The sequence below is a fragment of the Poecilia mexicana genome, unplaced genomic scaffold (assembly GCF_051168715.1).
Source record: "Poecilia mexicana isolate PSO_F unplaced genomic scaffold, ASM5116871v1 scaffold_4, whole genome shotgun sequence".
Lineage (NCBI taxonomy): Eukaryota > Metazoa > Chordata > Actinopteri > Cyprinodontiformes > Poeciliidae > Poecilia > Poecilia mexicana.
In genome coordinates this window covers 27,530,010-27,544,140 of record NW_028263373.1, presented here as the reverse complement: position 1 = coordinate 27,544,140, position 14,131 = coordinate 27,530,010, and the positions used below count along the sequence as shown (strand labels likewise).

Below are 14,131 nucleotides of genomic sequence, written 5' to 3'. Positions count from 1 at the left end.
GGAACCAGAGACAAGAGAGAGTAGAAATAAGGGCTCAGCGCAGGAGGAGACACACAGAGAGAAAGAGACAGAGAGAGAGACAGAGATAGAGAGAGAGAGAGAGAGAGAGAGAGAGAGAGAGAGAGAGAGAGAGAGAGAGACACCCTGGAGTGGGCCAGAGGTGAAGAAAGCAGCAGGAAAACATTCACCAAACCTTTGACTTCAGCAACTTACTTACTGCAGTGCAGCTGCTGGCCAGAAGATGGCAGTGTACACACACAGAACAGGGCATTTCACCACAGGGAGCCGTTCAGTGTGAATGCAGACAGAACTGAAGTCATTTATTTACAATGGAGTGAAGGAGTGAGGAAAACCACAAACACACAAGACAAGCGGAGCTGAGAGGAACACGGTTCTGAACGGTTCAGAAATCGCAGCGTGTTTCACTGCCAGGCAGAAGAAACACAGCATGACCTCACAGCGAGGCGGTAACCGTCTCCTGGTTGCCACGGGTCGAAGGCGTCTGAAACACTTTGACTCTGCTGAAGCTGGCAGAGCAGCCGAAGGTGTTACCGCCAATCTGAGAACTTAAACACCGCCTCTCGCCACCGTTCGGCTTCCTGGCTCCTGACCCGAGAGAGAACGAGACGGGAGGGAAGGAAAAACTGCCCCGGCTTAACGCCAGACTTGCCCTCTAAGGCTGCCAACTTTGAGGGATTCTGGGTAAATTTCTGGATAGCTACGGCGCGATCAGACTGCTCGGTTAGTGGCGTTTGGCTGGAGCCACGCAGGAAAACATGCAGCTAGAAATGCACCAGGAACCACCAGAGAGCAGCCAGTCAGAAAAATCTGACATAACTTAAGTTTACTTAAAGCTGCAGTACGTCACTTTTGTAGAAAATTTTTTAAGATTTTTTTTTTTTTTTAACATATTAGTTACAATATGTAAAATATGACCTGTCTCATTATTCTGTGGCAACATGGAGGAAGTTTTAACAAATATGTTAAACATTTTTTCTAACCAGTTACGTACTGCAGCTTTAAGTTCCTACATTAAAAGCTGGAACTGATGTTTACAATCAACAAAGCTAATAACGCTCAGCGTTAACATAAGAATTTATGCTCAAAATACCACCTCTTTGTTTTAAAATAGGAATAAAAGCCCACTTTACAGCGAACACTCTCTCACCCAGTGTGACGTCACCTCTGGTCCTAACAGAGATGACTTTATTTTCAATGCTTTTCATTCTGGTCACTAAACAGAGACCAGAATTGGCTGAACTGGATGGTAAAAGTCTGAGCCTGGCCACAAAGCTGATGGGTGCATTTCTACTGTTGCTGGAAAACCTTTTTGTTTCACTTGAGAACAATCACAGCTGGCACTCACTGCTTCTGGAGGAGGTTCTGCTGCTGCTGTCTGTACGACTCTATTGTGTGCTGTGGCAGGAACTGCATGAGCTCCAGAGACTCTTTGATTTTCACCAACATCTCATAGATTTCACGACCTTTGATCTGCAGTGGACAAAACAAAATCAGACAGCGTTAGGAAGCAGATCGGAGCTCAGAACAAAGTTTTACTCTATAATTTATAGACTTACAGGTAAACAAAACACTTCCTCATCTGTAGATCTTCTCTTCTTGATGGTGGACATCTGGATGCTTTGAGAAATCTGGCGGTAAGCTGGAAAAGAGCAGGAAAACCAAAGCAGAGTGAATGGAAAGCCGCAGTGTGTTGGACACTTACACTGAGCCAGAACAGGAGGAAGGATCAAGCAGGGCGGCAGGCAGAGGGGATGCTAACGCTAGCGCTGATGCTAACATTCCTGCAGTGTTAGTGGTTGAGGCTCCTGGACACCGTCAGCACGTCACGTAAAGCCAAAGCTCATCAGCCCGCCACCAGCCCCGGCCCTACTTACGGCGCTTCGTACCATCACTGCTCTTTGAGTTGTCCGTTACGTGCTGCTTGCGGATGCTGTCCTCGTCCGCCTTCCGGTCTCGGCCAGGGCAGGCGCAGATCCGGGCCTCGAAGCAGCGGCGGCCCAGAACCTGTCCACTGGGAGGGGAGGAGGACATGGAGACTCTGTCAGACACAAAGTGAGCGAACAGCAGCGGCGGCTGGAGAGGACGGAGCGGCGTCTCTTACTCTCTGGTCTCCAGGGTGACGATGATGAGGATGGGGCGCCGGTTCATTCCGCCCACGCAGCTTGAGTTGCACATGAAATTATACAAGATCGTTGTGAATTCTGTCCCGACCTGAAGAGGGGAAACACAGACGGAGAGATTGGACTTTTTAAATCTTTTAAAAACACGTTTCTGTCACACTTTTACTCATCTTGTTTTCTGTAGCTCTACGTTAACTCATTGTTTTAATCTGTTTTATGTCATGATGATTGGTGTAAACCGTCAAACACTTCGGTCCACTGCTGTTTTCAAGGTGCTTTTCTAATCAATATGACAAAACATGGATTTATTCTTATTTCACGTTGAGCCTTTTATTTAAATCTGGGCAGATGGATTATAAAAACTGCTGCTATATACTAAAACTAAATATTTACCATTTCCTTACAAAACCTTAGAACACCATGAAGATGAACCTTTTCATCACTGTGACCTTACATAACTCCAATGTATTTTATTTAATAGACCAAAACAAACTAGTGCATCATTTTGAAGGGATTGAAAAATCTGTAGGAGTAGAGTGCATTTCTATTCAACCCCTCCTGAATCAGCACTGTAAATAACTGAAGCTGAGATTGGATGTTTTCAAGTCTCAAATGGATTTGGTCTGGACTTTGACAGGGCCATTTTGAACAAATCTCCCTTGATCCGCTGTGGTTTTGGCTGCATATTTAAAGTCATCCAGTCTCACCAGTCTTTTTCCAGCCTGGAACAAGATGCTGCCACCACCATCTTTGTGATATTGCACCATCTTTGTGCTGCTAGATTTCTAAAAGCAAAAGAAGTTGCATTTTTTCCAATCAGACTAACTTCTTCTGCATTTCTGCTCCACCCCCAAAGCCGTCAACCTTTAAAGTACTGACGGCTTTCTGCTTGCCACTCTCCAAAGGCCAAAAGTTAAAAAACTTGCTTTTCTGATATTTTTATTCGTAAGCATCTTTAAACCCATGTATATTTTATCTTTCACATAGTGTGTATTTATAAAGTGGCAAACCGTGGAAAAGCTCAAAGGTTTCCTCACCTGTGGGGGCTCGTATGGAACTAGTACGCTCTGTCTCCCAGTGATAGTGTCCTCCAGGTACTGGGCGTGGCTGTTTCCCTCCACGCGGATCAGGTGGCTCGGCGGCGCGATCTGACCTGGAAGCGGCGCCGTCCGGGTCATTAAAACACTTCGCACTAACAACAATCACAGAGTGTGAGGTCTGGGACTGACCGTCGTTGAACTCGCGGCTCAGCTCGTGGTTCGGGCAGCGCTTCACCACCTCGGTCACGTGCTCGGCTTTTTTATAGACGGGCATGGCCCGGATGACGGCCCCCTGCGGAGGCGGGGTCAGCACTTTGATCTGGATGGGACAGGTCTTGGCAATCTGGCAGTAGAGCTTCTTCAGGTCTGTCGAGTACTGAAACATAAGAACAGAGGTGGAAATGAAAACTCTTGTTTTGTGCCACATCAAGATTATAAATGTCCTCAAAGGGCCGGATGCGGTAGAATCTACTGAGAAAACTATCCGTTAAAATATTAAGATTAGTATTAATCTCTGTGTTAGATTAGTAAACTGTAATTATCCATAGCAATTTTTCACATCAACATAGTTTAGTTCTATAAAGAGAAAACAGCTTAAAGCTGCAACTGTTAATGTGGCCCTTTGATGTCAAGAGGGCCACATTAATAGTGCTGGCGAGCCGGTTTGGCCTGCGGGCCTGGTGTTGGACACCTGTGCATCAGAATATTTAAACAAACAGGAAATATCATCTGCACTGTAAAAACACAAACTCTTTTCTGTTTTCTTAGACAGTATTTTCTGTCTAGTTTATAGTGAAAATATCTTAGTACACTCAAAATAAGACAAAACTAACTTACAAGTAAGTTATTGATGAAAAAGATACGGGATTCAATTCAATCTATTCACAACAAATATCATCTTAAGGCACTTTACAAAAAAACAATCATTTAATTTCAAACATCCCAATTGATCCTAGTTATCAAACAGTTCAGTTTGATTGATTATTCTAAGTAGAATAAAAAGTTTCTAAGGAAAGCTTAGAGCTTCTTTTAAGTCAATAATTTCTCAATATTTGATGTTTTTTTAATATATTAGTTTCACAGGCAGAATATGTGACTTAAAACATTTTAAAGATGAAATAATCTGCCGGTGTAACTAGTACTTTAAAAAAAAAATATTAAGAAATTGTTGACTTAAAACAAGCTTCTACAATCTTGCTGAAACTAACTTACTTTACTTGTAACTTAGTCTTATTTCAAGTGTTAAGATATTTGCTAAAAAAAATATGTTTTTGCAGTGTGGAAGAAAAACTTGTCTCTGTTCTTAGATTTTACAGTTTGCATTTATCATCTCCAACAGATTCATCTTGGAACACCTGTTGCCCCGACTGAACACTTCTGGTTTTTCCCTGAAGCAAAAAGTGCTAAACGCAACACTATGATTATGACCTACATAAATAAACACTCACACACACACACAGATAGAGAGAGAGGAGGTTTAGTGGCAACAAGTGTGTATTGGCAACCTTAAAAGTGTCGTACAGAGAGCCTGTGGGACTTCCACCGTAAAATGGACCCTTCCAGGAGTAATTAGACGGGGGCCCTGGCTTTGATCAGAGTTCTGCTGAAGCATCTGACGGCTACTCATCATACACAGCAGCGCTTGTGAAGTGGCTGCCATGCTCCAGCTACATATTAGGCCGGGTGCAGATCTGACTTGTGCACTTGGCTGAAAATGAATCGCTTTCAGGTCTGAGTGCAGGAGTGGAGGACTAATCGCACGATCCGCCCGTGACCGATGCCGAAATGCGATGGTTGCTCAAACACAAGCTGGCCCGCGTTCAACTTGGCGAGCCTGAGAGTCATAAATAATGGATGTGCCTTGATCCCTGGCACTGCTGGGATTGATAAGCAGTAAGCCATCAGAAAAGACTGAATTGTTACTAATAGGCACAACCCAACTGTGTAAACAAACCATTCAAATCACTGCTGTGTAAGCAGGGCTTTAAATCCCTCTGTGTGCAGAAGACACAGGCTGGGGGTGGAGGTGAATATTTCCTTGTCAGAGAGAGAGAGAGGGAAAAAAAAGAAAAGAAAAAGCGCCAGCGGCTTGTTTGGTAACGCAAACACAACATGAAATTCCTCCTCTATTAAGAGTAATTCCAGTGAATCAGGGAACTCATCCCAGTACCAGGATGTGTTGATGTTCATTTTCCCCAGCTTGGCACAAACACACCTGACTCCTCTCTCCACGCAAAACCTGTTTTCTTATTGACCTCGACTCAACCAGCAGGTTCTGATTTACAGAAATCAGTGCCTCACAAAAGCTTCTGTGTGATTTTGTCACACTGCGACTGCAAACGTCCTTTTGTTTTACGACCGGCTGAGACAAAAGCGGTACATAAGTGGGAAGCGAAAAGGAAAAACGCTACAGTTTTAAAACTTCTTTTTGTATCCCTGTCAGTACCTTTGACACACATTATCTTGGGTTTAATCTAAACTCTTTGATCTACTTCATTCCCTGTTGCAAAAACAAAGTCTTACCAAGTATTTTTGGTCTAGTTTCCTGTTTAAATATCTCAGCACACTTAACTTACAAATGTATTTTCAGCAAGACATGAGGGCTTCTTTTAAGTCATTAATGTTGATTTAAAAAATACTAGAGTCACCAGCATATTATTTCACTTATAACAAAACATTTTCCCCATGTTATAGGTGAAATAATCTGCCAGTGGAACTTGTAATTTTTTTTTTATTAAGCTCCCATTTTTTGCTAATAAGTCACTTGCGAGTTAGTTTTGTCTTATTTCAAGAGTAGAAAGATATTTGCACTGGAAACCAAACCAAAAACACTTGGTAAGATTTTGTGTTTTTGCATGTTTTCTATTACAATATCTGTAGGTAACTCTGCAGCTCCTCCAGAGGCTCCAGAGTTAAAATATTGTAATATTTCTGTAGATTTTCTACGTTTATTGATGGACTGAATTTCCGACTGGTTTCACTGGATTTTAGTTACGGTGCGTCAGAGTAAAGGGGGGTTAATACGCAGCCTAACTCTGCTTTAAACTTCACCACAACTTTCTCTCTAACCCGCCCGCTGCTCTCATTGGTCTTCATGTCGCTGCTTGCTCACTAATGATCTCTAACAAACCAAACAGTTGGTTTTATACTGAGATTAAATCACCCACTGGTGGATTAAATTAGCATTTATAAATTGGCCGAATTACGAAAGCAAACCATTCACTGGACTTTGTGCAAGTACTGTACATTTAAATGTAGGCGGGGATGAATTCATAAATGCACACCACACTTTTCAGATATTTCTTAAAACAAAAAGTTAAGTTGGTGACCATATTTAATCTTTACTGCACTTTTATCTGCTACTTAGCTTTTTATCAAATAGCAAAAGCAAAAGTTGTAAGAATAGTTTTGCGAGATTCATATGATGCTACTTAAATAAAATGTTAAAGAAAGCACTGCAAAAACTTAAGTATTTTTAGTCTAGTTTCTAGTGCAACTATCATAATATACTTGAAATGAGACAAAACAAACTTACAAGTAACGTTTTTGCAAGATATAGAAGATTTTTCCCATAAGTGAAATAACCTGCCAGTCGAACTTGTAATTTTTTTAATCAACATTTAGAAATTAGTAACTTAAAACAACATCCTATATCTTGTAAAAAAAAAAAGTCACTTGTAAGTTAGTTTTGTCTTATTTCAAGTGACATTGAACTCTAAACAAAATTACTTGGTAAGATTTGGGGTTTTTGCAGTGGAGGAATGGCGACTTAAAATCCAAATCACAGTTCAGGCTCTGTGACATGTATGTCAACACGACGGCTGAACTGATTCTTCCTTAAAAATCAAAGCGGCTTTCTAAAACCACCGCTTCTTAAGAAGAAGGGGCAAAAAAAACTAAAGAAAAGAAGAAGTTAAGATAAATAGTGGTGCTTGTCCCCTCGCCTCTAACCCGATACTCCCCGTACGCCTCTGTCAATCAGCTAAATGAGGTGGAGAAGCCAAACGCAGGCGAGGAGAAACAGAAAAAGAGAGCCTAGGATTAGGAGGCAAAAAAAAAAAAAAGCCTAAAGAAAAAACCGATCATTTAATGGTGTGATCACAGGGAGAAGGATTTATGTAGCAAAAACAACACGAGGTGATGCACAATGACCCAATCAGAGATGTTTGAGGCAGTTTGTTTAGATGATCTTAAACCTCAGCGTTTACACTCCATCATATGCAAAGAACACACACACACACACACACACACACACACACACACGCACACACACACGCACACGCACACACACGCACACACACACACACACACACAGAGCAGGAAACCATCCCAGCCCTCCAGCTACAAACTTTTAAGAGTGCAACTATGTACTGCTGCTGGTGTGTGTGCGTGTGTGTGTTTGCAGTGCAGAGAGCGAGCGCAGTCGCTGCTCCTGAGAGCGTTCAGGGTGGAGGAGGACGGCGAGTTGACTGATGGGATCCAGTGGCTCACACAGGGCGCGGTGCTCAGGTGTTAACGTGTAATTATGGGCCTTTCATTGGTCACAATGTGAATTACACAGGCGAGGAACAACACGGCCGCACAATGCAGAGAGCCACTTAATCACAATCATTTGAAAGAAAGAAAGAAAAAAAGAAAAGAAAAAACTGTTGGTGGGAATCACACGTGATTGGCCCGCCGGACATCCAACACGTGGCACGACCAAAAGAAACGCATGCAGCAACTGCACTGCTGCTGCTGCTAAACTAGTACTGGTAGAAAACTGCAAAAGGAGAGTTTGCAGGGATATGTGTGTGTGCGCCGTTACTTATTAAATCCTGCTGAAGTTCCCCCTGACAAGGAAAGAGGGAGAGAAGAAGAGAGAAACAGAGACTTCCTCTGCAGCGCAGGTTGAGGCAGGCCCACAGCTGTAGCGTTCTTCTCTCCCTGACAGGCGCTGCGGGCGCATGCAGGAGTCAAGTCCTGACAAACATCAGGCCTTAAACAAGCACTGTTTGGCGCCTCTGGTCTTGTCTTCTTCATTCCTGACAAGTCATGTCATGCCTGGAGCGTCTTCCAAACCTGTTTAAATCAACAATAATCCAAAAGAGCTGATTTTCCCCCCCCTCCATTCCCCTCTTTCCTCCTTTTCCTGCTTTTTGAGAAGCAAGAAGCGAAGAAACCGCTTCTTTATTTAAATAAATTGAACGTTTTAGAGGACCGTTTCCATCCAAAGAGAGGAACGTTTGCCGGTCGTCAGCAGAACTTATCTTGGCCAACCAATCTTGTGATGACACGCGTCCTGAAGCTAACCTGTACGCTGCCCTGTGGCCGCTCGTAGTCTGAGGATCCAATACACATCACTCTCCTGATCAATTAGATGTGTATTAATTTAGGAGAAAAAGTAAAACTGTTCGTATTGCTTAAAATTATTTCGAAAATCCATTTTTGTAGCTCAACTGTTTAGTGGGTCTGTAAAGTAGCATATTCTATGATGTTGTTTGATGTTTTAAAGTTTTTGAAACAGGTCGTTGTTGAAAATAATTTATTTTCAATCAACTTACCTGGTTAAATAAAGGTGATATAAAAATTTTTTTAAATCTGGTTTAAGCAACTAACTGGCAGGGAAATAATTGAAACACTGCAAAAACAAACTCTCACCAAGTATTCTGGTGTAGTTTCTAGTTCAAGTGTCTTAGTTCACTTGAAATAAGACAAAACTAATTCAATAATTCATTTTCTGCAAAATGTAGGAGCTTGTTTTATGTCAATAATTCTTTGTTTTGGTGAAAAAGTGCCAGTTATTCCATGTTACAAGTTAAATAATCTGCCAGTGGAAATAGCCCTTTATTATCAATATTAAGGAATTATTGACTCAAAATAAAATCATATCTTTCTGAAAGGTTATTTGTAAGTTGGTTTTGTCTAATTTCAAGTGCACAAAGATATATAAAATAGAAACTACACCAAAAATACTTGGTGTAGTTTACTTCTCTTTATCTTCTAGTTGTCCAGCTAATATTTTGTGTTTTTGATGTATAAAGTGTAGAAAAAAAAACAATAATATTTGTTAAAAAAGTGGTTTTTTTTAGAGGAAGTATATTCCGAGTAAAAAAACAGCTAAACAAAGTCGCGCAACACCAAGCTCAAAGAAAAAAAAAAAAACGACTCTGGTAATTGTAGCTGTAGAAGAATGTGCTTTTCCATGACGATCATGGAGAGATCCCAAAGCTGTCATAAAACCTTTCCAACTCTGCCTTGGAAGAAAAAAAAAAAAAAAAAAAAAAATTCCCCCTCCACTTTTTTTCCCATCTGCAGCTCTCAGGGCTCGTCGCTCTCCACGCGATGGGCGAGTCGCAACAGGTTCGTTGACACAAACAAGTCTCGGCCCAATTTCGTGAGGCGTGGGACGGGCCCGCAGATGTTCCAGGGGCAAGCTGCGTCTTGCTGCCTTTCGCTGGAACACTCGTCTCTTTGAGCATTCACAGCCTGTCCTCCTCCTCCTGCGGCGCAATGTGAGATGCAGCCATCAAGCTTAACTCTCCTCAAAAAGACAGAGCCCTCTGCGAGAGCACAGGGTTCAGGAAAGAGGCACACGGTATTTACACAAGTATTACCTACAGGCCGCCAATCCATTACTGTAATCCCCCCCTGAGCTCCGCAGCGGCCCACCGATAGCCCAGACCATGGCCACTTTCTGACGGCGGTGGATAATACAGACGGCAAACACCACCAATCTTTCGCCCTGACAATGGTCGCCTCATTTGCTACACTCCATTAATTCACAAAAAAAAGGAGATAAAACTGCGTATTTGTTTGACCTTTAATCTGACCCATTAGGTCAGAGGCCGCCAGCGGGGGGGAAACCATGTGGGAGACGTTCTGGGAAGGGTTGACGTGTTGTGTGTATGTATTCATGTGTGTGTGTCACACTCATCCTAGACAGGAAGAGGTTAAGGTGTGGGTTAGGGATTAGGTGTGTCTCCGTAAGAACAGTCATCAAAAAGTACAGTACACAGTCCATTAAGTCCCGTGGAAGATCCCACAGGTCTTCAAAAAAAAAAAAAAAAAAAAAAAAGAAAAGAAAGAAGAAAAAAAAGGGGCATTAGTGGATCTGTGCAGCGCCGGTGACATCTTCGGTGGCTCTCTGCCATCCGTCCGTCAGTCCAGCCGTTGAGCTATCGGGCTGAGATTAAGGAGAGCTTTGAAGCAGAGCTCCTGAGATCAGGCGAGGGAGGCTCCTTTAAGACGAGAAGCAACGCTGTAATCGCTCGTCTTTTAGGACGAGGCTGAAAAAAAGGACTCCCTGTGAGGCCAAGGAGGGATAAAAAAAAAAAATCAGCCCAACAAAAAAATATATAATTATGTGAAGCAGAGCTGTCACGGCTGATGAATGTCATCAGTCCCATTAGGATTAAGATTAGGGTTGAAAGCTGGCAGGTTTATGATAAAAAATTAAAAAAAACAAGGAAAACATGACGACATCTCCGCACCTCTGTAGTGTTAAAACAATATCAAATTTAATAACTTCTAAAAATATTTTTTCAACTAAAAAATTAATTAATTTTTCAGAAAAAAAAAGCAAAATCCTGGCTGATGTGTGCACACCCCTAAACTAAATGTTTGATTAATCTTTATTTGTTTTAAGCATTCGCTTTTCTTTCCTCATCTTAAATTTATAACACTTGTCCACTCTACTTGCAGAAACTGAGCATGAATTTCACTGCAGGTGATGATAATTTTCTCTCAGATTTAGCTCTGAACTCCAGTTTAAAGCTTTGATTACCTCCTAGGAAGCCCTGAGCTGGTCATTTGGATGCATGTTTTTCTGTTTATAAAAATCTGTATTTATCATCAGCGTTCCCGCAGAGACCTGAAGGGTTGTGAGCAAAACCAGACAGGAATGTGGAACCGTTCATAACTTCTTTCACTCCGGTTCCATCCAGAACAGAGCAAGAACTCTTCTGTGGATTATGGTCCATTTAGTCAGTATGAATATGGTTGTATTTTTATTAATGGTTTATTTTTTTTCCTCTATTGACATTTTTCTGTCTTCTGCTGTGAATTAGTTCTCAATTTACTTGTTTAAATGGAGGTTAAATAAAAAACACAAAGTCCAGAGCATGCTGGTGCCACCACCATGCTTCACTGTGGGTGTGGTGTTTTTTTGGTGATGCTCAGTGGTTTTGTGCTGCCTTACTGAACTACATTCTGCAACAAGGTTTTGGGACCAACTCCTGACTGATACATTTGTATAAGGATATTGTTGTAAACATTTGCAAAAATGTAAACTGCGACTTTAGCTAAAAGAATGCAAATATAAACAACTTTGTTGCAAGATGAAGAAAGGCTTCAACAAGGTGTTCTCTGTAAGTATGTACACAGTTACACAACAAAGTTTTTGCAGCTTTTGTTTTTGTGTTTTTGAGTCCATTTTAAGTTACTTTGTATTTGGTACAATCTCAAAGACTCAACCAAACTTGAAGCATGAAATGCTTTAAGAGTACTAATGGTTTTTGTATAAAAAACCCCCCAATAACTTTTAAATGACATTCATATGCAAATCAGTAAGTACTAGGTCAAGGTGTTTGTTGGAGTGTAACAACATTCAGACCGACCCAACCGGTCTTGCATCATCATGTGACTCTGGGACTCCGGCTGTTTCCCCGCGTGAAGTCAGTGATGGGATGTGTAGTAAAGCAGGCTTCTGGGGCGTGCCTCTTACCAACCACCTCACGGTTCTACTTCAGACAAACACTTTTGTTTTTGGGGCTGTGAAAATGAGAGGGATGAGTGAGGCGGTGTGGGAATTAGGTGACTGCTGCAATCCCACAGTTGGCGTGGCCGGTGAGTAAGGAGAGCACTCCCTGGGGTTTATACGGGAGGCAGAATAGGTTCAAATCGGCGCAGAAGGAGCTGAGGTTTGAAAATCATGGCTGATGATTCAGGACTCTTTATGTAATCATCCACATGTGTCTCAGAAGGTCCGTGATGCAACCGCAGAGGATTTCACATCCTGACTCTCAACGCCGCTGTCCCGTCCCGATACATCGCCCCAAGCCACGATCTTTACAGGCGTCCGCTAGGGAGCATCGGTGCACCAGCCAGTCAGGCTGTCTGAACAGAGTGGCGCGTAAACAAGCAAACAGGTGGAGTGGTGATGCAACAGCTGCCCCTCAGACCTGTCACACACACAACCAGAGCAGGAGCAGCTGGTTGTGTGGCTTCACTGTCACACGGTGACATCTAGCTGCATCGCCACACCTGGAGCAACGATTCCGCTTGTTTACGACTTTTGTCAACACAGGTGAACTTTGTTCAACTTTAGGGTGAACTGAGGCCGCTATGTCAACAATAATAATTCAATCTTTCTTTAGGTTTTTATTTTTAAACTCTTTAGTCCAGAACATTCGTGCTCACGGTGTCAGTCTGTGAGTTAAAGTAACACTTTATGATCTACCTATAGTGTGTTTTAAGACAATTGGTTCAATAATGTCAGTACTTAGTATCTACCAGCAGGAGGTCACCTGTTATTTTAGTTTAGTCATAATGAGTTGGTTCAGATGTTTTTGTTGGGATCAGAACCACAATGAATGGAAACAGGATGTAATATGAAGTCTTCATAGCACAATATACAATTAAATTAGAATACACATGAGATTTAAGCATTAATATGATTATTTTCATAGCTACACAAAAAAAAATCATTAAAAGAAATAAACTGATTCACATTAGTACATCAGTATAAGCTAGTTTAACGGTCCAATGAGGAAGTAATGAAGATGGACCGACCTGGAGCTTTCTGGACAGATCTGATATTAATATCTATATTGGTCCAGCCATAGAAAATAACATCCTAGATGGTGTATAAGTGATAATACACCCAGTCCATAAGGACAGATCTATTCAGTCTAATTCTATGATTTGTGCTCAGAGTGACGTCATTCTACATTATTTATTTTACAATACATTTAGGATTCCTAATTGCACTTTCTGAACCATTCGAAGGAAGGTTTGTTGCCGTTTATTTTTACATGTTTGATCAAGTTAGTCAACATATTCAGTTTCAGTTTCCTTATTATTTTACATTGGCTGATATGCTCTGAACTACACCCACTGAACAAATTAAAGATGTGTTGTTTCCATTTGAGCAAGCTTGTGAAGCTGTTGGTTTATTTAAAGGTGCTGTACTGGTACAGAGTTATCAAATAAATTTGTAATTCAGTACTTTTATGTCTGTTTTTTTTTTCTGTATTTGCCAATACTAAACTTCAGATATCTGTATTGGTGTTGAAGAAAGTGTCCTTAATATTTACTTAAGATTTATATCACTATGTTTCTCTCTTAAACAAGATGAGGAAAGTAGTGACACAACTGCAATGTGAAAAATTGGGGTAAAATGTTTGCCTGGTTCAGAAGAATGACAGAAAATGGAAATAACCAGCAGTCAAGAAACATAAGTAAAGGTTTTAATGTGGACAAACAGATTCTTTAAATAAGAGTTTGAATCTGTGATTCAATTCTAAGATGGTCTAGAAGAAAAGGTAGACGCTGAACGGTGAAGCAGATCAAAGACAAAGGACAACATCTAGATACAAACTGGTGCAGAGAAGAACTTAATATTTCAATTCAGATTTTTTTAAAATGTTTGATACAAGAATAAGGAACAAAAAATGGAAACTTCTCAATAACACCATAGTCACAGACCTGAGACTCATTCAAGCATAAAAGATCCCCCAAACCCACCAGAGGAGTGTCAACACATGAGAGCAAACTGCAATTTAAACTGTATCTTTAGGGCTTTTTGTTCAGAGTTTGACACAAAACATATTTTCTCTCCTTTCTCTGTAGAGAGAAGTAGTTTAGGACATATTGATTTTCTGGAATCAGTTTTTAGCTGAAAATCTACAAAAAGACGCTTTGGCTCTCAGGTCCTAAATCCTATTTTTTACAACCATGACTATCATTCAG

The 14,131-nt window shown here is 41.2% G+C and overlaps 1 protein-coding gene across 3 annotated transcripts in view; it reads right to left on the bottom strand.

The window, feature by feature from the left end:
* Positions 1-14,131, bottom strand: part of tp63 (tumor protein p63) — a 41,380-nt gene that overhangs the window by 4,296 nt on the left and 22,953 nt on the right. For all 3 annotated transcript variants that reach the window (XM_014981734.2, XM_088005139.1, XM_014981737.2), the window contains 6 exons: positions 3,371-3,557; positions 3,179-3,294; positions 2,123-2,232; positions 1,908-2,032; positions 1,578-1,660; positions 1,367-1,491 (listed from right to left, as the gene is read on the bottom strand). In XM_014981734.2, coding sequence (XP_014837220.2) covers positions 1,367-1,491; positions 1,578-1,660; positions 1,908-2,032; positions 2,123-2,232; positions 3,179-3,294; positions 3,371-3,557 — 746 coding nt within the window. The remainder of the gene's footprint in view (positions 1-1,366; positions 1,492-1,577; positions 1,661-1,907; positions 2,033-2,122; positions 2,233-3,178; positions 3,295-3,370; positions 3,558-14,131) is intronic.